The sequence below is a fragment of the Cucurbita pepo genome, chromosome 2 (assembly GCF_057944985.1).
Source record: "Cucurbita pepo subsp. pepo isolate OVF chromosome 2, ASM5794498v1, whole genome shotgun sequence".
NCBI lineage: Eukaryota > Viridiplantae > Streptophyta > Magnoliopsida > Cucurbitales > Cucurbitaceae > Cucurbita > Cucurbita pepo.
The window spans coordinates 14,972,492-15,000,186 of NC_141799.1; the positions used below are offsets into that span (position 1 = coordinate 14,972,492).

The following is a 27,695-nucleotide window of genomic DNA, read 5'->3' on the forward strand; positions in this document are numbered from 1 at the left end:
GGACAATATTTGTTAGCGGTGGACTTTGGCTATTACAATGGCATTAGAGCTAGACATCGGACAGTATGCTAGCGAGGACACTGGCCTCCAAAGGTGTGGATTGTGAGATCACGTATTGGAGAGGAACGAAACATATCTTATTGAGGGTGTGGAAACCTCTTCCAAATAGATGCATTTTAAAATTGTGAGACTGACGGCGATACCAAATTTGTATTAATGTAGGTTTCTTTTATAGATTGGTTTAGGTGATTTGGGTCAGGTTGTTCCGATTTCATATTTCATTTTTTAAAATTATTTAAATTCCAACTTATTTGTCATAAATATTACATTAATAACTAAAATCTCATCCAAATATTTTTAATCTTTATAACAAACTTAAAAGTAGAGTAGAGTTGAATTGAGCTGTAAACACAATCTTAAAAGTAGAGTAGAGTTGGATTGAGCTGTAAACTCTATTTCAAGCAGATCTCAAGCTGATCTCAAAAGTAACGTATACAAGAAACCATACGTGGGAAAATAAACTTCATCACCTCTTGGCCTCCAAGTTCTTATATTCTGCATTGATTTCCTTCTGCAACAAAAGGCACCTTATTAGTCTCAGTTTTGGAGAATCTCATCTGTGGGAAAATAAAAAATGTTTCCAACCAACAACCTCATAGTGTTTGAGCAGATTGTTTCTCTTCTTCTTCAAGGTCGCCGTTACCAATTCGTCTTCTATATCGAACGGGCGTGATTCCAGCACCACTCCTTTGATGTATTCAAAACGTTTCAACTGGTGCAAGCCAGATACGTCGAGTTAAGATGATCAATAGTCTTGTTATGTAAGAGTCTAAACTCACAGCTGATAGATATTGTCCTTTTTGGGCTTACCTCAAGGTTTTAAAACGCGTTTTCTAGGGAGAGGTTTCCATACCCTCCTTATAAGAAATGTTTCGTTCCCTCTCCAACCGATGTGGGATCTCACAATCCACCTCTCCAACGTCCTTGCTAGCACACTGTCCAATGTCTGACTCTGATACTATTTGTAACGACCCAAGTCCACCGCTAAATATTATCCTCTCTAGGTTTTCTCTTCTGGGCTTTCCCTCAAGATTTTAAAATGCGTAGGCTAGGGAGAGGTTTCTACGCCCTTATATAAGGAATGTTTTGTTCCCCTCTCCAATCAATATGGGATCTCACAATTCACCTCCCTTGTGGGCCAGCATCGTCGCTGGCACACCACCCAGTATCTAGCTCTGATACCATTTGTAACAACCCAAAACCACCGCTAGCAGATATTACCCTCTTTATGTTTTCTCTTCTGGACCTCCCCTCAAAGTTTTAAAACGCATTTTCTAGGGAGAGGTTTCCACACCTTTATAAGGAATGTTTCGTTCCCTCTCCAACCGACATGAGATCTCAAATTATACGAAAGAAAAAAAAAAACAAAACATGATCAGATATTCATGGTGCCATACTACTTTTATCCGACAGGAAGTAGAGCCGAGAGTGATTGTACCTTGGTCCTTTCAGCTGTGGAAGTGAGCTCAGAAAGAACATATTGTCTAAGCTGTTCAAGACAACAAAGCTCAGAAAAAGAACACAAAAAACCATTTGAATTTGCCCATTTCTTGGTGTTTTCCTCATGTAGCACCACCACTGCCACCAGTTTTGATTTGAAGCTGTTCCCATATATCCATATCTTTGGGAAAAAAAAAACAACATCATAGAAACTCAAGTCACCAAAAGCTGTTCCCATAGGCTTATTAGAGGAACACGATTTAAAACTTACATCTTCGACGATCGGGGTAACAGAGTAAACGTTTTCTAAGTACTCGAGCGCTATGTACTCTCCTTGGGATAGTTTTATAAGATTCTTCTTCCTATCAATGATCTTCACAACCCCATTAGGAAAGATCTCTCCTATGTCTCCTAAAGTAGCAAAAGAATGGAACAAATAAGTGAAAAACCAATGAATTATTCGACATGAACAACAGAAGGACGTGACGTGACGAATCACCTGTATGAAACCAACCGTCCTTGATCGATTCTTTCGTTAACTCCGGATTCTTGTAGTATTCATTGAAAACCGTCTTCCCTCTCACACATATTTCCCCACATGGACGATCCCCCAACGGATCGTAACCCATCTCGGGAACCTCTTCCAAGCGAAGCTCGTTGTATAGAGTAACAGCACCAACATTCCCAAGCATACACATTTCATCAGGAAAGCCAACAGTAGTTGGTCCACAAGTTTCAGTCAATCCTATATGTACCACATCATTACATTCACAAACAACGACGAGAGAAGCTCGTTAAACATATCGTGACGAAGAACGGAGAATCTTGAAACATAGGATTGTGCTAAAGATACGAGTATTAAAACCATAGTTTTACCATAGCCTTGGACGAACAAAGCACAACATGTGACCCTTAGAAACTCTTCAACTTCGGCACTCAAAGCTGCACCCCCGGATATTATTAGTCGAAGGCGACCGCCTAATCTAGCTTTCACCTGAACTTATAGAAGTTTAGAGTGATCGTAAGGTAGCCCGAAACGAGAACGTGTAATCTAATAAGAAAAGTAGGAGTCGACCTTCCTGAACGCTAAAAAGTCTGCCAATGGCGATGCGTCCTTCTGTTTGTATCCGCTATTCATCCATGAAAGTTTGCTGCAAGTTCAGCATTTAAGCTTATAAGAATCATGAAAGGAACAAGAACATAAAGATAAAAGGTTGACTTACTATTTGTAGAGCAAATCAAAAGCCTTCCTTCTCACTGGATTGAGTACTTGAACAGCTTCCTTGATTCCTATAATACAGATTTGGTTTGCCATGTTAACAAGGCCATGGATTAACGAGTTAATAGCAATCGAATTACAAATGACGAGCAATGTTCTTCATGCCTTCGTGAATTTTTTCGAAGACTCGAGGTACACCAACCAAAAGGGTCGGCTTTAATTCCATTAGATCATCTTTTATCGCATCGAGATCCTACATATCAAAGGTTCTAAAGGATGTTAATGTTGGATGTAGCCCACGATCGTAACTTATTCTACTAAGTCGAGTTTATTAGGTCATGAAGAATACAATACCCCGTGGTAGTAGCCAACGGAAGCGCCGTTACGAAAGAAATATTCCTCGACCGTACGGTCGAGGATATGAGCAAGCGGCAGGAAAGATAGATACACGTCGTCCTCTGTCATCTATGGACGAAAAGTTTTACGTCATAAACAAAGAAAAACTTGAGCTAGAAAAGAAACAAAGGGACTTATCTACCTTGTCTTCAAATTGCTCCATGAAGACATCAACTCCTCTAATAAACGTTGTGATCGTTTCATGTGTTAACACGACGCCTTTGGGAGTTCCACTCGTTCCACTTGTGTACATAATCGTGCAAACGTCGAGAGGTCGTGGAGGAACGATCTCGAATGGATCTTCTTTTCCCTGATTCAAAATAGATTCACGTATCAACTACGACACGTAAAGAAGGATGATAAAACAGACTTAAAACGGACCAAACGAAGGAACTCGTCCCACGAGTATGGTTTTATCCCGTTGCCTACTGCTGAGGTCTTTTCTTCCCCCTTCAGTGATGTAAAGCAGATGATCACTGCAAAAGGAATTGAACTCGGTAAATTGGTTCAACGGTTGCTCGAAAACCGTCTTGTCTCGTCGTTCTTACCTTTCAGCCTCTTAGGATTTGTGCTTCCAGAACTTAATAGCTGCAAAACAAGCAGAGAATTTATAAGTGTGTCCCTTTGTTTGTTGTATACTTTACTAACAGGAAAGCAGTTCTTACCTCTTTTGCTTTCTTATCTTGGATGAAAATGATATCAATCTCTGCGTGTTCTATAATATAATTAACAGCTCCATGTCCTGCAATTCATTTAGTTTAAGAATCATTACAACTTACAAAGAGCTTTGAATGCTTGAAGACGCTCTCTTGGTTCTAAGTTCAAACTCTTAAGTAACGGTCCAAGCCCACTACTAGTAGATATTGTCCTACTCGGGTTTTTCCTTTCGGGTTTCCTCTCAAAGTTTCTAAAACACGTCTGCTAGGGAGAGGTTTCCACACCCTTATAAAGAATGTTCTGTTCTCCTTTCCAACAGGGATCTCACACTTATTGTCTCTCGTAGTGCTGGTTTTAAGATGGGTGAACCCTATGGAAATTAGTACGGGTGAGCCACGAAGAAGGGGAGCATAGGACACGGTGGTGAATGGATTCCGGGAGGAGGAGATGAAGATGAAGAAGGAGAAGAAGGCGTTATTCACAATCTACCAAGGAGTAGATGACGCCACGTTTGAGTGGATTGCCCCTGCAAAATCTTCTCAGGAAGCTTGGAGGTACTGAAGAAAGCCTTTGAGGGCGTGGATAGAGTGAAGAAGATCCGCTTGCAGTCTTTACAAGCAAATTTGAGGCTCTAGAACAAGAAGGTTTGGAATCAATTTGTGATTACTTCTATCAACACCGACGTCCTAGTTTGGGGCGTGCTATGTTTGGGGTGCGTCGGGAGAGAGAAATAATAGACTTTTTGGAGGACTTGAGAGATCCTGAGTAATGTTTGTTCTCTTGTTAGATCCTATGTTTGTCTTCGGGCTTCTTTCTAGTGAATATAATAAGAGACCAAAATGAGAAACAAGCTTTCCAGAACGTCCCATTGGTGCTCGTTTGAGAAACGAAAAAACCGTTGATGGTACCCTTATCGAAAATCGCCCGAAAAGGAGTACTTTACCAAGTGTATCATAGAGTGGCACAGCAACCAAACTGTGGGCATTGCAAGCCTACACAAAACATTTAGAGTATCAGTTATCTGATATCACCAACACTGAAACAACGACAAAAAGCTATTACAGCTTATAAAACATTCAGACAAGATTTTAAGAATGTTTCAGCTAAACCTCCATAGCAATTATCCATTGAGGACAATTCGCGCCATAAATCCCGATTCGAGAGCCCTGTCACGCGTATTTAGTTTCTCAGTTCTTACAATATGGTCCTTATCATATTGAAAAATCATGAAATCGTCGAAGTATGCTAACCGCTTTGGCGCCAACCGCTCGTAGAGCAGAACCAATGTTAAGAACATCAACATAAACTTCTTGGTAAGTTTTCCATATATAAGGTCCAGGCTGAATACCAAAGACAAAAAGAAAGAACCCGAAAAGAATTATCGATCAATCATGAAAACCGTTTTAAGTTCATCAACAGTTCTATCATTTTTTCTTCAAAGATTATGAGAATTCACCTTCCCTTCCACAAATTTTCGCCATCCGAGCATTCGCTTTCCAGCGTACTTTTTGGCTGAAACACTGCAAAGATAATAAAACATGAACGGAATACAACCATCCGTGCATAGTTCAACTAGTTAAGACATATACTCTTGACTACCCTGCACCTGAAAATATCCCAAGTTGTGCTCAAATCTTCATAAAGAGGAGGAAAGCCATCCTTTGTAAGAACATTGCGATAAACCGGACCGACCGACGGTTTACCGTCTTTTCCTTCCTTTCCTTCCTCGACCTTGATCGAAAAACTCTTCATTCTTCAGTTCTGTAAAACCTGTTGCATTGATCTTTAATGGGACTCAAACAAAATGCATTTCAAAACTAAGAAATGCCTCACTATTTACCCCAACTTTCATGGAAATTGTCTATGTTCTTAGCAAAATTAATTACAAGGGTCAGGTTCTACATATAAGTTGTACAATGCAATCAAAAGACAGCAGGCAGCCATTAATGAGATGCCAACTACCATGCGCAAATGCTTCCAATTGGGGGCTCAGAGAAACAACAAGGCCCAAAACTTTATGAAGTTTTGAAAGAAAAAACAGAGTGAGGAAGAAAATAGAGCTTGTTTTTCAAGAACGTTGCCGATATTTAGCAATGGTGAGAAGAAAACAGATTGAACATCAAAAACCCACTTCCAAATTCATCAGAACAAACAGAAAAAGAGAGAAAATAAAGAAAACAGAGCTTGTTTTTCAAGAACATTGCTGATATTTAGCAATGGTGAGAGGAAAACAGGCATGGAAATGGAGCAAACAGGTAGAACATCAAAAACCCACTTCCAAATTCATCAAAACAAACAAAAAAAAAGAGAGGAAAAGAGCAAAAAAGAGAGAAAATGAAGAAAACAGAGCTTGTTTTTCAAGAACATTGTTGATATTTAGCAATGGTGAGAAGAAAACAGCCATGGAAATGGAGCAAACACTTCGAACATCAAAAACCCACTTCCAAATTCATCAAAAAAAGCAGAAAAAGAGAGAAAAGAAAGAGGACTTACAGTGGAATGAGCAGAGCAGCAGAGAAGGAAGAAAATCATGCAATGCAAGAGAGGTGGTGGAGTGAGCAGATTATAAGGGGAAGGAGGGGAAGAGAAAGGGCAGAGATGTTAATGAGTTTGTTGAAATCAGCTGCATTATCAAATACCAAATTTCCCAATACATTTATCAAAACATCTCATTGTTAAACATCATTATTAAATTGCTCCGAATAAAATATGCTTAATCATGGAGTTCTTGGGATAGAGTCACTCAAAAAATGTGCATATTATTGGTATAGACAGTAACTTTCAATTCTTTTAAGTATTTTTTTAGCTATCGATATCTCTTATTTAGAAGTAGTCTCAGTTCATTCGTATATATTTGTAGCGATCGTAGATGAAAAAAAAATAGGATAGGAGAAATTTCATTTATGCCTCACCTACTTCAATCTTGAAAGCATTAAGTGTGGGTGCTTCTCACCATTCCCAATATTAAATTATGAGTGCTTTTTTTTTCTTCAATAAAAATAGAGATTAAGAAATCAAATATTAAAAAAAGATAAATTATAATATATTTAATTTGTTTTTGTTGTAAATTTTGTTTAAATATATATTCTTTTTTATTTTTTATTTTTTTAAATGATTGATTGGACTTGTAAGAATTGAAAGAGAAAAATCAAAATAATAATTAATAAACAATGAATTTCAAAGCATTGGTTCAACGGTTAAATATGACCGCTTTTGTAATGGCTTAATGGGGCGGGTCATTTTAGTAATTTAACTTTAGATATTTTTTAAATTATTTTCTATTTAAACCAATATTTTTAATTTTTTTTACTAAAAAAATTCTTAATTAAAATTTATAATTAAATTAATTGAGTTACGCTCTAGTTTACCTTATAAGTAAGATCAGTTTAAGCGTGATATAGAAGATAAGCACATTAGGTGTGAGAAAGTTGACGATGAACGTATAAAAGTTTCAACAAAATCGTTTGCAAGCAATTGGATAAGATGAGAGAGAGGGTTGACTTTATTCAACTTAAAACTTCAGACTGGATTTTCAACCCGAAACCAACAAATTAGCAGTGTGATGTGAAGTGTTTTAAATTTACATTATTTTCTTTTATCATCAATATTGCCCACTAGACCTAATCTATGCTCGATCTTCCTCTTATATGGTAAGTTATCACATCTTCATTTACAAAATTAGTAAGCAAACGAGCGTTATAAAATTTAGCATGTAACTCCCTTCTAACATAAAATTAATACACTAAAACCCGATAAAAATAACATAGAAACTCGAGCTAAAAATATAACCATAGCGAAAACAAACTATATAATAGCTAGTTCAATCCAATAATAAAAACAATAGTGGTTAGTAAGTGGAAGTTGGAACTACAATTTTGATTTTAATAAATAAAACTAAATAATAATAAATCATGAGAGCTATAGCTGTTGAAGCCGATTTTGTTGGGCTTTTTTAAAATTAAAAATGGAAAAAATAAATAAATAAATAATAGTCAATTTTAATTAAAGAATGACAACTAATTGTCAAAACTCATTGTCCAACTGCATGCAACGTGTCTTTTTTATAATAAATTTATTATGAAATTAAAAATTTAGTTGTTTTCTTTATTTAATAGCATATTTGATATTTGGTGGTTGATGAAGTCTATGTTGTTAGCTCATTTATAAGTCCATTTTTTAAAAAAGAAAAGTGGGGCAATTTTGCAAAAAAGACCAAATATATGGTGACGTGGTCAGACATGGACTAATAAGATTACAACACATGGCATATTAACCAATCAAACGCTACACGACTATTTTCTTCCTTAATTTAAAGCTTGAAATTTTTTATTTCTTACAGAGTTAAAAGAATGTGACACCCGAGTAAATGAGTAATTACGAACGAACAATTACTAAGAACAAACAATTCAAATTATAGTTTTGTCTTTTACCATCCAAAAGTATGTGTTGTCACCTATGAAACAAAGGAAAATAAAGTAAATATATTACCACGTAAGCAATAAAAACTAAAATTATTTATTTCCAAGAAAACCCTATTACCACGTTGGAAATAAAAAGTAGAAAGATTTATTTCCATTGTCTCGTTATTATTATAATTTGTACCTAATATTCATTTTCTTACGTACTATTCTTGATATAAAAGGTTGCATACAATTAAATACATGTCAGAACACAATTCAATTAATTAGAATATATACTTATGATCAAGAGGTCAAGTTGTTCAAATGTCTACCTTCATATATTGTTATCCCAAGCATTGATTTCAGGCCTCAGTTCCAATGCCTATTAGGTCTACTGTACAAGAATTCAAATTCAAATCGTAAGATCAGAAGACTCGTAAAAATTAATCAATTTGTCCTCAAATGATACACTCAAGAATCAAAAGTATATTCAACACGATGACCAGCATCACATAACCCAAAAGTACTAATAGAAAGGAGATTTTTTTTTTGTATGATAGACATTCAACGCTCCCCACATAGGAATCAGCGGCAGAAAGCTCACAACTAATGCAAATGGGCAATAAATGAATCAAAATGAAACTTACCCAAAGTTATTGGCAGGTGGAATTTAACTCACACCCACTTGCTTGATTCTGAATCAAACCAATATAAAAGGAATAAAAAGGACGCAGAACAGAAAGGCAATGAAGAGAGTAGCTATTTTTGTATGAAAATGGCCTGTAACTGCACATGAGCTAATAATATTAATTGCCCCAAGCCATTTGAGTGAAGTACTATTACCCAACTTGGCTTCAAGAAGATAAGATTTGGGAGTTCGTTTCAGAAAATGGTGCATGTGAATGAACAACAATGGTTGGGCATTTATTTAGGCCTCTCACAAAACCCTAGAATCTTAATGGTGGGCAAGTCAAATTGGTTGTTTATAATACACATTCTTCGGTCGTAGAGTCTTTGAATTTGGATTTTGAATAGAAAGCATCGTACAAATGAAGTTATACTGCAAAGATGTGTGTCAAATAGGTCTCTAAATTTTACAAAATGTCTAATAAGTCCCTAAATTTCCAGTTTAATTACTTCTTAAACTTTTGATTGAAATTACCGGCCATGAAATTAGAAGTTTATTGTCTCCTACTTGTTAGAGGATTGTTGGGAGGGAGTCCCACATTGCCTAATTTAGGGAATGATCATGGGTTTATAAGTAAGGAAATACATCTCCATTGGTAGGAGGATTTAGGATCAAAGTGGACAATATCATACTATAGTGGAGAATCGTGATTCCTAACATGGTATCAAAGTCATGCTCTAAATTTAGTCATATCAATAGAATCCTCAAATGTCGAACAAAGAATGGTGAACCTCAAAGGTGTAATCAAAAGTGACTAAAGTATCGAACAAAGGTTGTACTTTGTTTGAGGGCTTCAGAGAAGGAGTCGAGCCTCGATTAAGGGGAGGCTCCATAGGCCTCAAGGGAGGCTCTATAGTATAGTTTGTTTGAGGGAAAATTGTTGAGAATTGTTGGGAAGGAGTCTTGGCTAATTTAGGGAATGATCATGGGTTTATAAAGTAAGAAAATACATCTCCATTGGTATGAGGCCTTTTGAAGGAGTCTTGGCTAATTTAGGGAATGATCGTGGGTTTATAAAGTAAGGAAATACATCTCCATTGGTATGAGACCTTTTGGGGAAGCCCAAGGCAAAGCTACGAGAGATTAGGCTCAAAGTGGACAATATCATACTATTGTAGAGAGTCGTAATTCCTAACACTACTATCCTACTCAAATTCAAATTTGAATTTATATTCAATTTAATGAATTTTTCCTATAAAAACAGAAAATAATCTTCAAACAGAAATAAAAATGACAAGTCATCAAAATTAATTATTTACCTTCCCAGCTCCAACCTTCCAATCTATTAGGCAGAAAAACATTTGATTAAGCAGACCCATCCTTTTTTACAGCAGCAGAATCCAACACAGACTTGAGCCACCTCGATAAATTAATCAAGAATGGAGTGTAAACAAAATAGCATGTGATTGTCCAGCTGATTAGCCCCTGCATTGAACAAAAGCAAGCTTTAAAACTTTCCAGGAAATAAAACTCCATGAATTTCCCATCACTTGCTGATATGTGCCTTCATCACTTACCTCACCAAAGATCTCGACATTCGCTTGTGGATAATACCAGAGATGGAAGAACCTGTATAAGCATTAGATCAAGGAGTAGAGTAGCATTTGGTTAGCTAAAACAGAATCGAAGTAAAAAAAAATTGTTTACGAATCGAATGTCATTTGATCATCTAAGGGATTCTCTGTAAACCATCTTTTGCTTCTATGATGAAATCAGTTGCGGCTCAAAGGAACGGCAGCTCATCAGATTAGTCATAAAATATTGGATATTCTTTTATAAAAGTGAGGCATCTTTTGAATCACCTTTAAGTTGCCAAGAACATCATATCATCTCAAGTTTTTTCCTTTTAGTTTGAGAAGAAATGTACTAACTGCATCTAACTAATGATGAAATCTTCATATTTTTTGTAATCAAGGTATCACATGACTTGGCTCCTTGTACCATGCTCCCGATCCACCCTACTAATCTTTTGGGGAGACTTCGTCCATCCTAAGGCTATAACAGCCTAAGCTCACTACTAGCAAATATTGTCCGCTTTGACTCGTTACATATCGCCGTCAACCTCATGGTTTTAAAACGCGTCTGCTAGGGAGAGATTTCCACACCCTTATAAGAAATGTTTTGTTTCCCTCTCCAACCGATGTGGGATCTCACAATCCACCCCCCTTGGAGACCTAGCGTCCTCGCTGGCACAACACCTGATGTCTGGCTCTGGCTCTTATACTATTTGTAACAACCCAAGCCCATCGCTAGCAAATATTGTCCACTTTGGCTCGTTACGTATCGCCGTCAGCCTCACAGTTTTAAAACGTGTTTGCTAGGGAGATGTTTCCACACTCTTATAAGAAATGCTTCGTTCCCCTCTCTAACTAATGTGGGATCTCAAAAAGGCTAACCTCGCTCCTTGTAACAAGGGTTTTAATTACAATAAAGTCTACCTCTGATAACATTTCCTTTCTCATCTTAAGCCTCTTCTAACGTTGTTGGCACTCATGTTTTGCTCTAAAACAATTTCGTCCTAATAATTTTACAAATATAACAATTAAGTTCTTGACATTCAAAATTTCGTAGGAATCTCTTCAAGTAGAAACTAACGTACTTGAAGTTGGGTCAAGTGAATAAAGTAGATATACACCTCCTTACAATCCAAACTCAAAAGCAGTCCAAGTATTTAGTCATTCGTATGCCTCACTAACAACTAAACTTCTCACAATACAGAATTAATCTCTGCATTTCTAAATATATAGGAACTAAATCATCACATAAAAATGTACAAGAACCAACAAATATCATAAACTACTTGTAGGTGAATTGAAAGAGGGTCGTTCACATACTTCATAATGGGAATCTCAGCCAGAGGGCAGAGAAGGCCAACAACACAAGCCAGTGAGAAGCCAAGCAATGAACTATCAAGCAATGCCCATATAAACTCAGCCCCAGCAAACAATGCATATGCCTCAATGTTGGGAGCCACTCCAGCCTTGTACATTTCAGCACTCAATTCAATAAACAAAGCCAATGCTCTGATCAAACAGTAACAAACAATACATATTAGAATACTAATTATATGAAAATCGCTTTTAATAGATCATTTTCACTCCCTAAAAAATCTAATACAAACAAAAAAAAAGCTCACATTAAGGATGCTACTGTCTTGCCCAAACTCCCCTCCGGTCTGTTCGGCGAAAAATTCTCATCTATGTAGAGTTGAATCAATCCAACAGTACAGTAAAATACTCCCAGCAAGAAAGGAACCTAGAGAAACATTCAGATTCAAAATCGCTCGTAAAATCATCAATTGCACTAAAAATTAACGGCAATTCACGAATCTTAGGGTTCTACAATCGCGATTCGAAAATCTTACACAAATGTTAGTGCGGAGTGGGCCGATATCGACGGATCCCATTTGATAAACGACGAGATTCACCCGAGAATGGAGACCATCGAGAAGAGGACCTAAGAGAAAGCCTGAACCGAATAGGGCAATGGAAATGGAGGGCCAAGATGCTCTGAGACTGAGGCTTGTTCTAGCCTTCCTGTTGCTTCCATGGCTGGCGAGTGTTCTTAGCAGAGAAATTTTGGGGTTGGGATGGAAATGGGATTGGGAAAATTGAAGAGAGTGGGAGAAGCCCAATGCATGGATTGATTGCATTTTGGAGTTCGAAGAAAATGCTAACAGATGAAATTTTGAAAACTGTTATTATACCTTTTTTATTTTATTTTTTTTTCAATTTACGAAGAAATATATATTTTTAATTATAATAATAATAATAATAATAATAAATAAACAAATATTTTAAATGAAAGAAACAGTCTGCACATTTTCCTAGGAGCCGGATTCTCGATGTGTCGATCAGTTACAGACTACAGTCTTATCAGTAATCAATCTATCGAATTGTCAATCAGCTGTCGTTTGAAAGCAATAATTTGTCCCACATCGGTCAGTTTTGATTATATGTTTCACTTTATAGGAAAACGCACTAGGCATAAGTCTCGTCCCTTCGGGGACATCCGATAAAATTGGAACGATACAGAGAAGATTAGCATGGCCCCTGCGCAAGGATGACACGCACAAATCGAGAAATGGTCCAAATTTTTTTTCCAACTTTGCCCCTTCCATCTTAGTTATTCACGAATATATCCTTTTCCTTTCCAGAGAAAATATTAGTACACCTAATTGATTTTTTTTTTCTGCATTAATAATAATAACCTTAAAACTTTTTTTTATTTAAAAAAAAAAAAAAAAAAAAAAAAACTCGCCTCAACATTTCACCTAAGATCCACGATTTTAATACATATATTCAAAATTAGCACGTTTTCATCTCTTCAAACCCATATTATTTATATACATATATTCAAAATTAGCACGTTTTCATCTCTTTAAACCCATACTATTTATCGAGATTAACGAGGTTCGGACCCGCCTCAATAAAGAAATTTAATACATATACTCAAAATTAGCACGTTTTTGTCTCTTCAAACCCATTTTATTTATCGAGATTAACGAGGTTCGGACCCACCTCGATAAACAAATTGAGTATACAAATATTGGAAAAATAGACCAGGAGGAAGTTGCATAGGGCATGGATGACGTCATATAGCATTAAAATGTAACAGTGAATTCCATTGGCTGCCTAATTTTATCATCATTATCCATTATAACCAATCATACCCAATTTTTGTTTTATAAGAATAATTAAACTATATGATAAAAAGAACATTTCAAAGCTTACGGCAGCCAATGTAAAATAATCCATTATCATAAACTATATAATATACGAATTATGATCCTCATCATAAAATTTTGCCCTAAAAAGTCCACACACGACTTTGATTTGACTCATCCAATTCCTTCCCCCATTCATTTAACTTACAATTCTATATTCTTAACGTGTTGAAAATGTCTTTGTGTGTATATTGGCTTCTTTTTTCAAACTAGACCATGAGTGGCTATGCTTTGTGTACTAAACTTTTAATTTAATATCTCTCTATGATCCTCGAAATTCTTGTTCGAAACATAGCAAAGATGTAAGATCCCACACGGGTTAGAGAAGAGAACAATGAATTCCTTATCAGGATGTGGAAGTCTCTCCCTAACAGACGCGTTTTAAAACAATGAGACTGATGACGATACGTAACGTGCTAAAGTTGACAATATTTGTTAGTTTATGAGTTTGGGCTGTTACAAATGGTATTAGAAGACAGTGCACCAGCAAAGACGCTGGGCCCACAAGGGTGTGGAACGAAACATTGCTGGGTTAGAGAAGAGAACAGAGCATTTCTTATAAGGGTGTAGAAGTCTCTTCCTAACAGACGCGTTTTAAAACAATGAGACTGATGACGATACGTAACGTGCCAAAGTTGACAATCTTTGTTAGCAATGGGTTTGGGCTGTTACAAATGGTATTAGAAGACAGTGCGCCAGCAAGGACGCTGGGGCCACAAGGGTGTGGAACGAAACATTGCTGGGTTAGAGAAGAGAACAAAGCATTCCTCATAAAGGTGTAGAAGTCTCTTCCTAACAGACGCGTTTTAAAATAGTGAGGCTGATGAAGATACGTAACGTGTCAAAGTTGACAATATTTGTTAGTAATGGGTTTGAGCTGTTACAAATGATATTAGAAGACAGTGCGCCAGTAAGGACGATGGGCCCACAAGGGTGTGGAACGAAACATTGCTTATAAGGGTGTGAAAATCTCTCCCTAGTAGACACGTTTTAGAACAGTGAGATTAAGGGTGACATGTAATGGATTAAAGTGGACCATATCAAGACAATTTTTAATTAGTATGAAAAAGAAAAAGAAAATTACAAAAAAAAGAATGTTTTTTTCTTTCCACCCAATAGCATCGCCGAATTTTCCGACATTTTTAGGGTATTTTTCCATTCTTTAATTAATTAAAATTCTATTCTAATTCTAGTCAAAGAGCTGTTGCTGTAAGAAACAAATGTTTTCTTCTGTCCACAAGCTCTCTAACGAGTCAACTCCGTCTCCTTCCCACCATTCCGACCCGAATCCGTCATCCCAACCCGACCCATCCACAACCGTCAAATCCGACACATCGGAAGACGACGCCGACACATTGGCAGGGACGTTATTGTCATTTGGGTTTGCCCATGTAGTTTCAAAAACCATTGAAGTTGACGTGGAGATGTCGATGCATGGCGGTGGCAACGACGGTAAAGGACTCGAAGTAGCCGTGATCCGCTCGACCATGCGAGGGATCCAAACATGTCTCATGGCGTCTCGAAAACGTTGACTGTTGACATCGCAATTCAGCTGTTTCGCTTGCTTTTGAACTCTCGTCCTCCAATAATTTTTTATCTCATTGTCCGTTCTCCCGGGTAGAAATTGCGCTATTTTCGACCACCTAAAAAAACCAAATCCAAATAAATAAACAAATAAAATAATAATTATTATTATTATTTAAAAAAAAAAAAAAAAAAAAAAAAAAAAAAAAAAAACTCACCGGTTGCCCCAACGGGAGTGGAGTTGGAGAATGAGAAGCTGTTCCTGAAGAGTGATATTGCCGCGGCGGACATTAGGGCGGAGATAATTCAGCCACCGCAGTCTACAGCTTTTTCCGGTTCTCTTCAACCCTAAAACCAAAAAAAAACCCGGAGGAATTCAATTAAACCAAACCGTGAAGAAATAAACCGGGAATCTAATCCGGAAACGACGTCGTATATTGCATACCAGTAGAACGAGCGACGGAATTCCAGTGGCCTTCGCCGTGAATACTGACGTAACTAAACAGCAAAGAATCTTCCTCCGGCGTCCATGGCCCTTTCTTTAAATCCTCCATTGGAACCCTTTTAGAAAGCTCTGTCTGTAAATCAGAATCCAGGGGAAGAAGAAGAAGAAGATGGAACTTGGGCTTCTATGGAGGAGAATTGAACCAATATATATATATATATATATGTATGTATATATATGTATGTGTGTATATATATATATAGAGAGAGAGAGAGATATGGGGAAAACAGGGGAAGTTCTGAACAACGTGTTTTGCCGCAAGTTGAACATGGTTTTATAAAATATATATATACCAATAAAGTGAACAAGTGGAGAGTTATTTAGAGTTTTATTTATTTATATATATATATAGATATATATATATAATATCTAGTGAGCTTGTGCGTTCGGATACGGATAGAACCCGATGATTTAAAAAAAATTCGATCGATCCAACCCGACCTAATTTGTCCCATTTGAATTGGGTTATTTAAATTAAAAAGTTTTGGGTTCTAAAAACTCGAACGATCAAATTAAACCTAATCGCTATGATTTGAATTCAGTTCAAATAAATGAAGATGTTTATTTATGGGATTTCGTAAAATTATTTGATCGAATAATTTTTATTTTGTATTATTTATTTATTTATTGGAAAATAGAGAGAAAAAGAGGGGTAGGACTAAAATGAAAGAGAAAAAAAAGAGTCAAAGTTTTGGGCATTAAAAATTAGAAAAGTGGATATTTATTGGAGTTGACGTTGACTAACTCTACCTCAATTTTAGGGTACAAAAACACAACAGATCCGCCGATACCGACAAGATTTTCAATTTTTTGTTTCTTTTTTTAGAAAATAAAATATCCATACAGAGCTTCTCACATGTCTTGTTGTCTTCTCTTATTTATTTATTTATTTTTCAATCATTTTCCTTAATGTTAATTGTGCGCAAGCTCTGTTGAGTGTATTAGAAATTACGGCTCTCTTCAACGGTATGATATGATATTGTCCACTTTGAATATAAGTTTTCATGGTTTTTCTAAAAGACTTCGTACGAATGAAGATATATTATAAACCCATGATCAAGCCTTTAATGCCCAAAATAACCTCCCTTGAGACCTATGGAATCCTTGAACAACCTCTGCTTAATTGGGACTTGACTACTTCTCTAGAGCCCTCAAATGAAATACACTATTTATACCATACTTAAGTCATTGACTATGTAAGGAGGCTAACTTGACCTCGAGCCAATCTTGTTTCGTGGTAGGTCATTTCGGGTCCATTTGGGCATTGGGGGTCGTTGACCAAGCTTCGACGTGGGTCCTCGACTCTTCCTCTACTCCCACTTCAACCTCTTTGTTTTGATTTTTTTTTTCTTTCAATTTCACAGTGTTTGGTTGGTCTAATTAATCTAAATTGAATAATATATCAATTCATTACAACATAATCCGAATTAAGGACTATAGTAAAAAAAAATAATAATAAATAAATAAAACTTGAACAATGGGAACTAAAATACAATTTAATTATTTAAATAAAAAATATAATAAAGACAATGCCACAAAATAATTAAATAAACAAATAAATAATTTTACAAAATATTCACATGCACTCCACCCGCACCGCCTAATTTTGAATTTTTTCCCCTACTTTAATTCCATAAATATTAAATAAGTTTAAAATTTTTAATTTCTACAAACTTAAATAAATTCAAATTTTATATTTAATCAAATTATATTTTCTCCACCGCTTCCTTTTAATTTTTTTAATTTAAATTTTTAATTTTTTTTAAAGAGTAGATATATAATAGATATAAATTAAATATTATATTTTAATTTTTTTAATCTTATAAAAATTATTTTTTAGTATTAACTAGTTTATTTACTTTTTTTTTTTAATCGACTTTTAAATAAATAAAAGTTTTTACGAGAATAAAGATTAAAATAGATAGCGAGAACATAAATAAAAAGATCTCTATTTTCCACCACTATCATGAGAATATTTGTAACTCTTGACCGACCTTGTGTTCGAGTTAAATCTAAATTTAATTTAATGAAAGCCGTCGAATGGAAAATAATAATTTTGTGTAGGGTTTGATTAAATAGTATTAAATGAAGTCAAATAGTGGAAGTCCACGTATGAAACGTGGGAAGAACGAGTCAACGAGTCTTTGCTGGCTGTTTCTTTAGTTATTTGGTCAAACGTAGGAACCTTCTTTGACTTATGAAAAACAACCCTTCTAGAATCAAGCTCTATATATTTCTTATTTATTTATTTAATCAGAATTTATATTTTATTTAATTTCATAAAGATCATGTAAATTGAAAATTGGGCCTGGTTTCAGTTAAAAAAGCCCATTCCATAGCCCATATCATAATAAACAGCCCATCTTATTGGCCCGTTATATATCACTGTCGGCCTCGTGATTTTAAAACACGTCTACTCGATAAAAGTTTCCACACTTTAAAAGGAATGTTTGGTTCCCCTCTACCTGGTGTGAAATCTTACATAAGTGATCAATCAAGAAGTTGCTTAATGGATGAAGATCGAGAAGTCTACTAGCCAACGTGGCTCGACGATCCCGTTCTGGTAAAGGAGGAGGGTGGAGGATGTGTGTGGACTTCATCGAGCTCAATCCAACCCACTGATACGGTTTGGGTTAGATTAGATTTTTGTTCAAATAAACAAAATTAATTAAAAAATAACTTAAACATGAATATATATATATATATATAGCCTTTTTAAAACGAAGCCTCCGCTAACCTAAACGCTTTATCGTCCGGCTCAAACTTCTTGGAGCTAGCTGAAGTCTGCAACTCTTCGAGCTTTTCGATTTCAATCTCCTTTTATCTTCTTTTGATTCTTCTGCTCAACAAAACGAAAATCCTGCTTTGGAACTACCAAAATAGTGCAGATTCAGTTTCATTTCAAGAAATCCGACGATGATTCTCCGGCGGCAAAGCTTTTTCCAATCGCCGATCAGGTACTTCTCGCCAACTCCATTATCCAATTTCTTAGGGCACCAATTTTCAACTGCAAGCGAAAATCAATCGCTAAATGAGAATGTAGATACAGTATTCCGCATAATTAGTAGTTCAACCTCTTCTGCAAACATGAGGCAATCACTGAAATCGAGTAGGGTTTTTCTCTCTAACGAATTGATCGATGGTGTTCTTAAGAGGGTTAGGTTTAGTCACGGGAATCCCTTACAGGCTTTGGAATTTTTTAACTACACTGGTAGAAGAAGGGGATTTTATCACTCTGCGTTTTCTTTTGATACAATGCTGTATATCCTAGGTAGAAACCGGAAGTTTGAAAAGATTTGGGATGTTTTGATTGATATGAAGCTTAAGGATCGGTCCTTAATCACGCCGCGAACCGTTATGGTTGTTTTAGGAAGAATTGCCAAAGTTTGCTCAGTGAGACAAACTGTGGAGTCTTTTAGGAAGTTTAAGAAGTTTGTTCCTGAGTTTGATGTCACTTGCTTTAATGCATTGTTGAGAACTCTGTGTCAGGAGAAGAGTATGACGGATGCGAGGAACGTCTACCACGGTTTGAAGAGTAAGTTTAGGCCGAATTTGCAGACGTTTAACATCTTATTGTCGGGTTGGAAGTCGTCGGAAGAAGCTGAGGGATTTTTTGATGAGATGAGAGAAATGGGGGTTCAACCTGATGTTGTTTCATATAATTGTTTGGTTGATGTTTATTGTAAGAATAGGGAGATGGACAAGGCATTTAAGGTGATTGAGAAAATGAGGGATGAGGATATAGCTGCTGATGTGATTACATACACTAGTATAATTGGGGGACTTGGATTGATCGGTCAACCCGACAAAGCGAGAAATATTTTGAAGGAAATGAAGGAGTATGGATGTTACCCTGATGTTGCAGCTTATAATGCAGCAATTCGAAATTTTTGCATTGCGAAGAGGCTTCGTGAGGCTTTCGATTTGATGGATGAAATGACGAATAAGGGTTTGAATCCAAATGCAACTACATACAACTTGTTCTTTAGGATTTTCTTCTGGTCGAACGACTTGCAAAGCTCGTGGAACTTGTATTGTCGAATGATGGATGTGGGGTGCTTGCCTAATACGCAGTCGTGCTTGTTTCTAATGAGGTCATTTAAGAGGCATGAAAAAATAGACATGGCACTGCAGCTTTGGAACGACATGGTGGAAAGGTGTTTCGGGTCTTATATATTAGTGTCCGAGGAGTTATTTGATCTTCTTTGTGACTTGGGAAAATTGATTGAAGCTGAGAAATGTTTTCTGCAGATGGTAGATAAGGGGCATAAACCGAGCAACGTCTCGTTTAAAAGGATCAAAGTACTCATGGAACTGGCAAACAAGCATGAGGCTCTGCAGAACTTGTCGAAGATTATGGAAAGTTTTCTGGATCCTTCAAGACGCCTTCCTGAACCGATGACTCGTCCCGCAGATCTGTCAAATTTGAATTCATTGCCATGTTAAATGAATCATATATGATCAAGGCATTAATTGTGTTTCGAGAGCAGGATGCCGACCGAGATATACCTTATGAAGGCAACCTACACTTTCCTTCGGTTAGCACGAACACCTAAATGAATTAGTTAGCGTGCTAGAAAGAGAACCAAACTAGCCTTGCTGAATAAAGCTTTGCATTGTAGGCACGAGAGAAGGAGCACGACTGCAAACTCTCGTGTTTAGAGCATTGCGCGCATAAGGCAATGAACTCTTAGCTTCACAAGATGGTTGAAATTTGGAGGATTGAAGTTGAGGAAGGGGAAAGGAAAGGGAAGGAAGGAGCTGATGGGTTAAAGAGCTTGGCCATTGTTGTTGCAAACCGAAAGACCTCAACCCGTTCTAATACGTTCTTAAAGAGAAGTTCTTATTCGTTCCTCAAAATTCATACGAGCCATCAAGTCGGATGTGTGGAAGTTTGTGTCTGTTTTAGTCTCTAAACTTTTATAAACAGTTAGTAATTATTAAACTTTTAATTGAGGACATAGCCAAAACAGAAACAAATCCTACTTCAGCTATTATCTTCTTCATTTCTATGTTCTCGTACGTAGGAATACACCCGTTAGCTAGTTTTTGTAGCAAATTATATTTGTTTTTTGGCTTACTTCCTACCCCTAATGGAAATAGTGACTAGCGTTATAGGTCGATGGTTGGACGGTCGGAAGGTTGCTGGAGTAAGAGACCATATTGAAATTTTTTCGATTGGAAAAAAATTTAAGTTTGTATCTTAAAAAGTTTGCTAATTTTTAAAAAGTTTTCAGCCACGTGGGAGTTTATTATTTGTTATACTAAAAATGCATTTTGCCAATAATAATAATAATAATAAAAAATAAATTATATAAAAAAAATTCTCACAATATTTTTTTATTTTTTTAAAAATCAATCTAATCAAAATTAAATATAATATTGCAACTTAAAAATAAAAAATAAAAAAAAAAGTAGTATTTTTGAGACTTGAAACTTGTTCGAAGAAGGTAGAGGATTCTGGGGACTGATTGAACCAGATTCAGAAGCTTAGCAATTGAAAATGGCAGGCCAGGATGAGCAAGGAGGATCTGCACCTGCAGTAGCAGAAGAGTTCGTTTACAGAATCAGTCCATCCAAGGAGTGGGAACACTCACAGAGCGTCGGTTATCTCCATGGAGGAGATTTCGATACCTCTTCTGGTTTCATTCATCTCAGTAACCTCAATCAGGTTCTCTCTTTCTCCCTTTCTCTAATCTGATCGGAGTTTCTAATTCACTCTCGTACTAGAACAATTTTGCTCTTTCCACAATAGTTAGAGCATTGCATCGAGGAGAAATCATGATTTCATTTGTTATTCGTCGCACACTTTCGCTCCCTCTGATCTAGGGTAAACTTTGTCTTCATTAGTCGATTTTTGTTCATTGTTTATTCTAAAGTGGATTGCGTTCATTGACTGTATTATTAGCGTCGAACAACTAGTCGATTCAAATTGGTTTGAATGCTAGTTTAGAAATCTCAAATGTAGTTTCCCCGAGATTTAATTGATGGGCATGAGAATGTCATAAAATCAATATCCTCCGCATTATATTCGATGGTCCCGTAAAATCATATTCATTGGCAAGTATTATGCGAAAACCTTCAATTTGTAAGAGAAATCGAGTGTAAATGACAAATGATTAATTATTAAACAGTGAGCCTGGAAACTGGTTCTTGTTTTGCAGGTTCAGTCAACTTTGCAGAATTTCTTCCTGAATAGCAAGGAGGAATTATATCTACTTCAAATTGAGGCCAAAAAGGTATACAAACACCTTCGATAACGATTTTGTTATTAGTTTTCGGTTTTTACAAATTGTACGTATTTCCTTATAATTTATGGATTCCACCTTTTGTAAACAAACATTATAATTCTTAGCCAGCCTCCAAAAGAAACTACATTTTTAGTTTTCAAAATTGGTTTGGATTCTGAAAACATTTTTTAAAAGTAGATAACAAAAGAAAAGAACTCATTTGGGAACTTTCATCTAAAAACTAAAAAAGAAAAAAATCTAAAATAAAATAGTTAGACAGATAGGGCCTAAATATGTATGGTTCTGATCTTGTGATGTGGTGATAATTATTAGCTAAAAGATTAAAGGAGAGTGGCATTCAAAAAGTGTGATTGTGTGAACTAGCATGGAACACAATGCATATACGTATAAGCAAACTATTTACTTCAACAATTATCATTGGTTTGAGGCCCTTGTTTTACATGAACACTATTGCGTGCGTGGAAAATGTGTTGAAGTATATACTTTTCTAGTATTCAAGAGGCTCCTTTTACTACTGGAAGTTAGCCTCATAGTTATTTTGTTTGATAAGTAAAATGAAACAAACTGGATCATCTGGTTTGACCTATCTGAATAATGTGTGTTTAACTCTATCATCAATTAGTAAACATTCTCCCATTTTATATGTTATCAGTACTGGCCTTTTTCCATTTCACGTGTTCTTACCTTGTGCCTCTCTATTTAATATATTACATGGACCTTTTTCTTTGCAGCTTGGTGATGGATTAGTATATGAACTTGTGGATGGTTCCAATAGCTTCCCTCACTTCTATGGTCCGTCTCGAAGCTTCAGCCCTATCCCTATTGATGCAGTAACCAAAGCTGAGAAACTAACCTTTTCTGACGGTCAATTTGCTTGTAGTTTTCTTGAATAGGAATAGCTATAGGTGGCCATTCCAACTTTGTATTGTATTAAAAAGCCAATCTCTGCTCAAGGTTACAGGCTGCATAAGCCAAGCGCCTACTATACTGCAGCGTGTTTCTTTTCCTAATTTGTGAAGTACATTGGAAACCTTGCTGTAATTGTTGGCTAAATTCATGTTAAGCTTTTGGGTATTGGTCTGTTGTAACTGATTCATCCCATGACTCTAGATATTTGGAACTTCGAAGTGGTTCCGTTGCTCTCATACATCAGGCAAAAAATGGGAATAAAAATGATCACTTGAGATTGTGGAGAATACAGTAAAGTTTTGTGTCGTGCAATTATTTCCCCATTTGAATCTTTCATCTCACAAAAATAGGTGAAAAGGATCTAACTTGAAACTGGATTTTTTAAGTTGATGTGAATCTCAGAGATTCTCGTTAACTTTATCACTTAGATATCCACGTTACTCAGATGCTCATGTTCTCTTAGATTTTAAAGATGTTATGGGAGATCTTGGCTTTATGAATCCCTTTCCACATGATTTTCTTTTATATTTTCTCCAGAAGATTTCCAGGTAGCTTTGAAATGGGGGATGAACTGGTACGTGTGATGTTTTAGTGTTATATTCTAATGGCATTAAAATATTTCAATATGCTGTTCATGTGACTTTCTTTCAATGACACCAAGTTGCTGAATGTCGGCAGTCCCTGTATGGACAAAACTGATATTCTTGTCTCAGAAGACTATGAGAACACGACAATATTTTTTTTGATACTCAAGATAAGATTCATTTGACTCACTAACTCTCTATCTCTATTTTTTCCAGGGATCTGTAAATCACGGACTAGCATAAGGAATAGTGCGAGCTCAGAGTAAAACAGAATTAGCTAACTATATTTCAACATGTCTTTGTCACTTCTGATTGACGACAGGATTTGCAGTTTCGAAACCTACAACTTGCCTTAGAACCAGAGAAATGCTCCATTCCCGAAAGAAATTGTAGTTTCTCGGAAAGTAATGCCTTTATTCTCTCTCTCTTTAAACGTTTTTATAGGAAGAACTATATGGATTTTGACATGGATGAAAATGGAAGCTGTTTTATTATTATTTTTTTCTTATTGGGCCGAAATGTCTTTGATCTCATGAATCATGAAAAACATTAAAAGATCGTATCAGATTTTTCAGATTTTTAGATTTGTCTTCTTGTGAATTCAAGAGCTTCAACTGCATAATGAACTAGCTGAGACACAGATCTCAAGTAGAGCACATGGAACGCAACAGGGCACTTTAGTACTCATTGCATATGACATTCTCTTCCTGCTACTTATTTATTGTGATCATTCGTTACCATAACAAGCTGGTAAGGAAATCTGATAGCAGAAATGACTGAAAAGAAGAGAAATTCCTTTCCTTTTCCGTTGTTTGTCATGTTCTTCGTGCTGTCTCTGCCTGGGCCTCTTCTCGTTCTTTCCCAGTGCAGCCAAAAGCCAGTTATTTTCAACTTCGGCGACTCGAATTCTGATACGGGTGGCTTCTCCGAGGGACTTGGACTCAGATTTGGACCCCCAAGTGGCCGTGTGTTCTTCCACAAACCATCCGGCAGATTATGTGATGGACGACTGATGATTGATTTTCTATGTATGTACTCTGACACTACCTAACTATTTCTCTCATACGTATAGCCGAATGTCTTGATTTTCTTACTAAAATACATTTTCTTACGCAGGTGAAAGCGTGGGTTCAGATTATTTGACCCCATATCTGCGATCTGTGGGCTCAAATTTCACTAATGGAGTTAACTTTGCCATATCTGGTTCAGCTACTTTGCCAAAGGATCGTCCATTTAACTTGTATATTCAAGTTATGCAATTTCTTCAATTTCAATCACGCTCCCTCGAGTTTATTCCAAAAGGTATATAGTATTCAATATGGTAGTTGATTAACACAAATTCTTACTTTTGATTACTCATCAGTTTCTTATGGATCGGATGAATCTCTTCATTCCACCATTGACTAAGGTTTCTTAACTAATGAACTGATGTAGGCTATAAAGACTTGGTTGATGAAGAGGGATTCAATAATGCAATTTACACAATTGACATCGGACAAAATGATCTTGCTGGTTCGTTCACTTACCTGTCTTACTCGCAAGTCATCCAGAGAATCCCATCTTTTGTTACTGAGATAAAAAATGCCATATGGGTTAGTCTTTAATTCCTACTCTGTTGAATTACTCTTCACCACTTAAAAGTTTAAGTTCATTCTTGATCTTCCAACACCAGAAAGTTGAGAGTTGTAGATATTTCTTCTGGTTTTAGAAGTAGAAGTTAAAAAAGACAACTCAATGGATTCTTGTGTTCTTGCTTCTGCTACTCCCCCTTCATTGCTTTTCAATATTAATGTAGACTATATACCAACATGGAGGAAGAAATTTTTGGGTACACAACACAGGGCCATTGGGTTGTTTGCCTCAAAAGCTTGCTACAGCTTCTACAAATGCTAGCGACATAGACAATCATGGGTGCCTCCAATCCCTCAACAACGCTGCAAAAGAGTTCAACACTTTATTAAAAGCAGCATGTGGAGAACTAAGGTCTGCTTTGATGAATGCCACCATTGTGTATGTCGATGTCTACGCCATCAAATACGACCTCATAGCCAACGCCGTCCTGAACGGTAATGTCAATATTATCATCTTCTAACAAGAACCAACAACATTATCATCTTGACTCGAGCTGTTTCCTACGTGGTGCAGGGTTTGAGAATCCATCAACGGCATGTTGTGGCTATGGAGGACCGCCGTACAACTTTAACCAGAGCGTTACTTGTGGCATGCCCGGATTCAACGTGTGCAACGAAGGATTGAAGTATGTAAGCTGGGATGGAGTTCACTATACAGAAGCAGCAAATGGTGTGTTTGCCTCCAAGATACTTTCTTCTCAATACTCTTCTCCAAAACTTCACTTTAATTTCTTCTGTAACAACTGATGATTGTGTATGATTGTATTCGTTTTGACCCAACCAAAAAAGCTTGATAATATTCAGCTTTTAGTTGGAGTTCTGTTGGATGTCTGCTCTACTGTGTTCTTGAAACCATTGTAGGAAAAAAAAAAAATCTTAATAATATAAGGATAACCCAATCATAAATTTTTTGGGTTGTGTTGGTTCGAGTTGTTCGGGTCATAGTTAATTGAGTCACTCTTAAATGGGCCTTGAGTCCACAACCAAAGCAGGTGTTGTTAATGGGCTATTTGCAATATATCTAATTGGGCCCGATGATCCGGCCCATGATTTATGAATAAGCTGTCTAGTCGACAAATAAATTTAATGGACATTATGGATAATAATATGTTTTTTTTTTTTAATTTTTAATGTTTGAACTTATGAGTTAATTAGTACATTTTTATTAGCATTATATGACTTAAAAAATATTATTTAGTTTCCTTTATGCACTTTAATGAATTGAGTCAACTCTTGGTGGGAGAAAAAAGAGGCATCCAATAAAAGAAAAAGAAAAGTTCATTTTTTCCCCTTAATTTAAAACCTTTTTCCTTTTTCCTTTTTCAAAATTCAAACTTTTCTTCCACTCCCCATTTAAATGGCTTGCTAGAAACATAGTGCATCTCGAATCCCGAAGGGCATGAAACGGGAATGATTTCGAAGTAGAATTCTAAACTCAGTTTAGAATTCTACATATCTAAATAATTCTTATTTCAAACAAGAAGTTGAATAAGGTAGATTTGGATTCGGCTTTAGCTGAGACTGATTGAATGAACCCCCTTTGTAGTTGGCGGGCTAATGGAGAATGTTCGAGATACTTTGATCAAGCAACCTTTTCTTTTTGGTATGTTGTTATGAGCTGCTCAAGTGCTCAATCTTGAATCTTAGGTGTGGGTCAGATCATGATAAAAAAAGTTCGGTGGTTATATAATTCCCAAACAAAAAGTCGTCTACTTACATAACCTTAATTTAAAAACAACTTTGGTTAAACCCTAACCTAGTAGAATAATCGTTTTGGGTTTGTGTCGTTTCTCTTGTCATATTCATTCCATAAAAAAACTGCAGCCCTGCACCACCAACTCCGATCAACTTCGGGGACTCAAACTCCGATACCGGTGGCGTTCTTGCTGGAACCGGGCGGCTCGGCGATGGCCACCTCATAAATAACTTCTTCAGTAAGTTTTGTTTACACAACATAGGACCATGGGGTTGCTCTCCAAAAGAGCTGGCCATTGCATCTCCACAGCCACAAGGATGTTGACCAAATTGGCTGCCTTATGGTTCACAATCAAGTTGCATCTCCACATCCTTGAATGTGTGCAAAGAGCTGACATCTCCGTTTGAGGATGCCATCGCTATCCATGTCGACGTATGCACTATCAAGTACAACCTCTTTGACAAGTTTATAACGTTGTGTGGTATGTATCACAACAAAACTTGATTTGTCAGATGTATTTTGTTGATATAGATAGTGACCTTTCAGTTCTTGTAAGTCTTTTTTAGGATTGTTCTCATTCAGATGTGGTCTCGGTTGATTCATGTATCTCTCATTTACTCAAATATCACAACTTGTACGTATTATTTTCTCGTGTACGTTCGGGTTGTGGTTTTGTTGGACAGGGTTCGAGAATCTATTGATGTGATGTAGGTTATGGGTATGAAAATGGATGGCCAGGAAAGAGTCACAATTTGAAAGCAACACCAACCCTTCAAACCCCATCGTTTGGGATGGCGTTCTTCACCCACTCATTATGCTGCCAATCCTCTTCTGCCTTCTTATCTCCCCATTCCTCCACTCCCATCCTTTAACACCACCAATTTTGGCTCAATCTAATAATATTTTCAAATTTAATCCAACCCCGTATTCGAGTTCGAAATTCCATATCGATTGGAGAAGTGAACGAAACATTCCTTATAAAAGTGTAGAAACATCTCTCTAATAAACA

The 27,695-nt window shown here is 36.4% G+C and overlaps 6 protein-coding genes and 1 non-coding gene across 11 annotated transcripts; 4 read left to right on the forward strand and 3 right to left on the reverse strand.

The window, feature by feature from the left end:
- Window positions 1-332: 332 nt before the first annotated feature.
- Window positions 333-6,416, reverse strand: LOC111787483 (long chain acyl-CoA synthetase 1). 2 transcript variants are annotated; one of them, XM_023667455.2, is made up of 20 exons: window positions 6,266-6,416; window positions 5,379-5,542; window positions 5,229-5,292; window positions 5,023-5,112; window positions 4,882-4,938; window positions 4,716-4,764; window positions 3,781-3,857; window positions 3,664-3,703; window positions 3,497-3,591; window positions 3,258-3,425; window positions 3,074-3,184; window positions 2,885-2,972; window positions 2,724-2,790; window positions 2,576-2,651; window positions 2,377-2,494; window positions 2,000-2,245; window positions 1,772-1,911; window positions 1,499-1,681; window positions 653-772; window positions 333-571 (listed from the first exon to the last, which is right to left on the reverse strand). In XM_023667455.2, exons 2-20 carry the CDS (start codon window positions 5,522-5,524, stop codon window positions 527-529), a joined length of 1,980 nt encoding a protein of 659 aa, XP_023523223.1. In that variant the 5' UTR covers window positions 5,525-5,542; window positions 6,266-6,416; the 3' UTR covers window positions 333-526. The 2 variants fall into 2 exon arrangements, with proteins under 2 accessions (XP_023523223.1, XP_023523224.1); XM_023667456.2 differs by having other exon boundaries at window positions 5,379-5,533; window positions 6,266-6,400.
- A 1,968-nt stretch (window positions 6,417-8,384) lies between these two features.
- LOC111788502 (insulin-induced protein) lies at window positions 8,385-12,542 on the reverse strand. Of its 4 annotated transcripts, none has more exons than XM_087121744.1 (6): window positions 12,225-12,542; window positions 11,997-12,115; window positions 11,695-11,883; window positions 10,378-10,429; window positions 10,120-10,285; window positions 8,385-8,563 (listed from the first exon to the last, which is right to left on the reverse strand). In XM_087121744.1, the coding sequence occupies exons 1-5, from the start codon at window positions 12,510-12,512 to the stop codon at window positions 10,166-10,168; spliced, it is 768 nt and encodes a 255-aa protein (XP_086977870.1). In that variant the 5' UTR covers window positions 12,513-12,542; the 3' UTR covers window positions 8,385-8,563; window positions 10,120-10,165. The 4 variants fall into 4 exon arrangements, with proteins under 4 accessions (XP_086977870.1, XP_086977871.1, XP_023524606.2 ...); XM_087121745.1 differs by lacking the exon at window positions 8,385-8,563 and adding an exon at window positions 8,578-8,778; XM_023668838.2 differs by lacking the exon at window positions 8,385-8,563 and adding an exon at window positions 8,578-8,867.
- Window positions 12,543-12,855: 313 nt separating this feature from the next.
- LOC111789439 (U6 spliceosomal RNA) lies at window positions 12,856-12,958 on the forward strand. The gene has a single exon (XR_002814338.1). It is a non-coding gene; the product is annotated as a U6 spliceosomal RNA (small nuclear RNA).
- A 1,653-nt stretch (window positions 12,959-14,611) lies between these two features.
- Window positions 14,612-15,748, reverse strand: LOC147793741 (transcription factor MYB78-like). Its single transcript, XM_087121746.1, has 3 exons — window positions 15,556-15,748; window positions 15,329-15,458; window positions 14,612-15,229 (listed from the first exon to the last, which is right to left on the reverse strand). The coding sequence occupies exons 1-3, from the start codon at window positions 15,662-15,664 to the stop codon at window positions 14,776-14,778; spliced, it is 693 nt and encodes a 230-aa protein (XP_086977872.1). The 5' UTR covers window positions 15,665-15,748; the 3' UTR covers window positions 14,612-14,775.
- Window positions 15,749-18,350: 2,602 nt separating this feature from the next.
- Window positions 18,351-20,574, forward strand: LOC111786090 (Pentatricopeptide repeat (PPR) superfamily protein). The gene is made up of 2 exons (XM_023666439.2): window positions 18,351-20,153; window positions 20,238-20,574. The coding sequence occupies exon 1, from the start codon at window positions 18,532-18,534 to the stop codon at window positions 20,059-20,061; it is 1,530 nt and encodes a 509-aa protein (XP_023522207.2). The 5' UTR covers window positions 18,351-18,531; the 3' UTR covers window positions 20,062-20,153; window positions 20,238-20,574.
- Window positions 20,575-20,988: 414 nt separating this feature from the next.
- On the forward strand, window positions 20,989-22,940 carry LOC111789057 (dihydroorotate dehydrogenase). The gene is made up of 3 exons (XM_087121747.1): window positions 20,989-21,286; window positions 21,780-21,854; window positions 22,598-22,940. The coding sequence occupies exons 1-3, from the start codon at window positions 21,119-21,121 to the stop codon at window positions 22,757-22,759; spliced, it is 405 nt and encodes a 134-aa protein (XP_086977873.1). The 5' UTR covers window positions 20,989-21,118; the 3' UTR covers window positions 22,760-22,940.
- Window positions 22,941-23,233: 293 nt separating this feature from the next.
- Window positions 23,234-25,787, forward strand: LOC111789056 (GDSL esterase/lipase At1g09390-like). Its single transcript, XM_023669692.2, has 5 exons — window positions 23,234-24,387; window positions 24,476-24,661; window positions 24,794-24,951; window positions 25,155-25,425; window positions 25,505-25,787. Exons 1-5 carry the CDS (start codon window positions 24,132-24,134, stop codon window positions 25,735-25,737), a joined length of 1,104 nt encoding a protein of 367 aa, XP_023525460.2. The 5' UTR covers window positions 23,234-24,131; the 3' UTR covers window positions 25,738-25,787.
- Window positions 25,788-27,695: the final 1,908 nt, after the last annotated feature.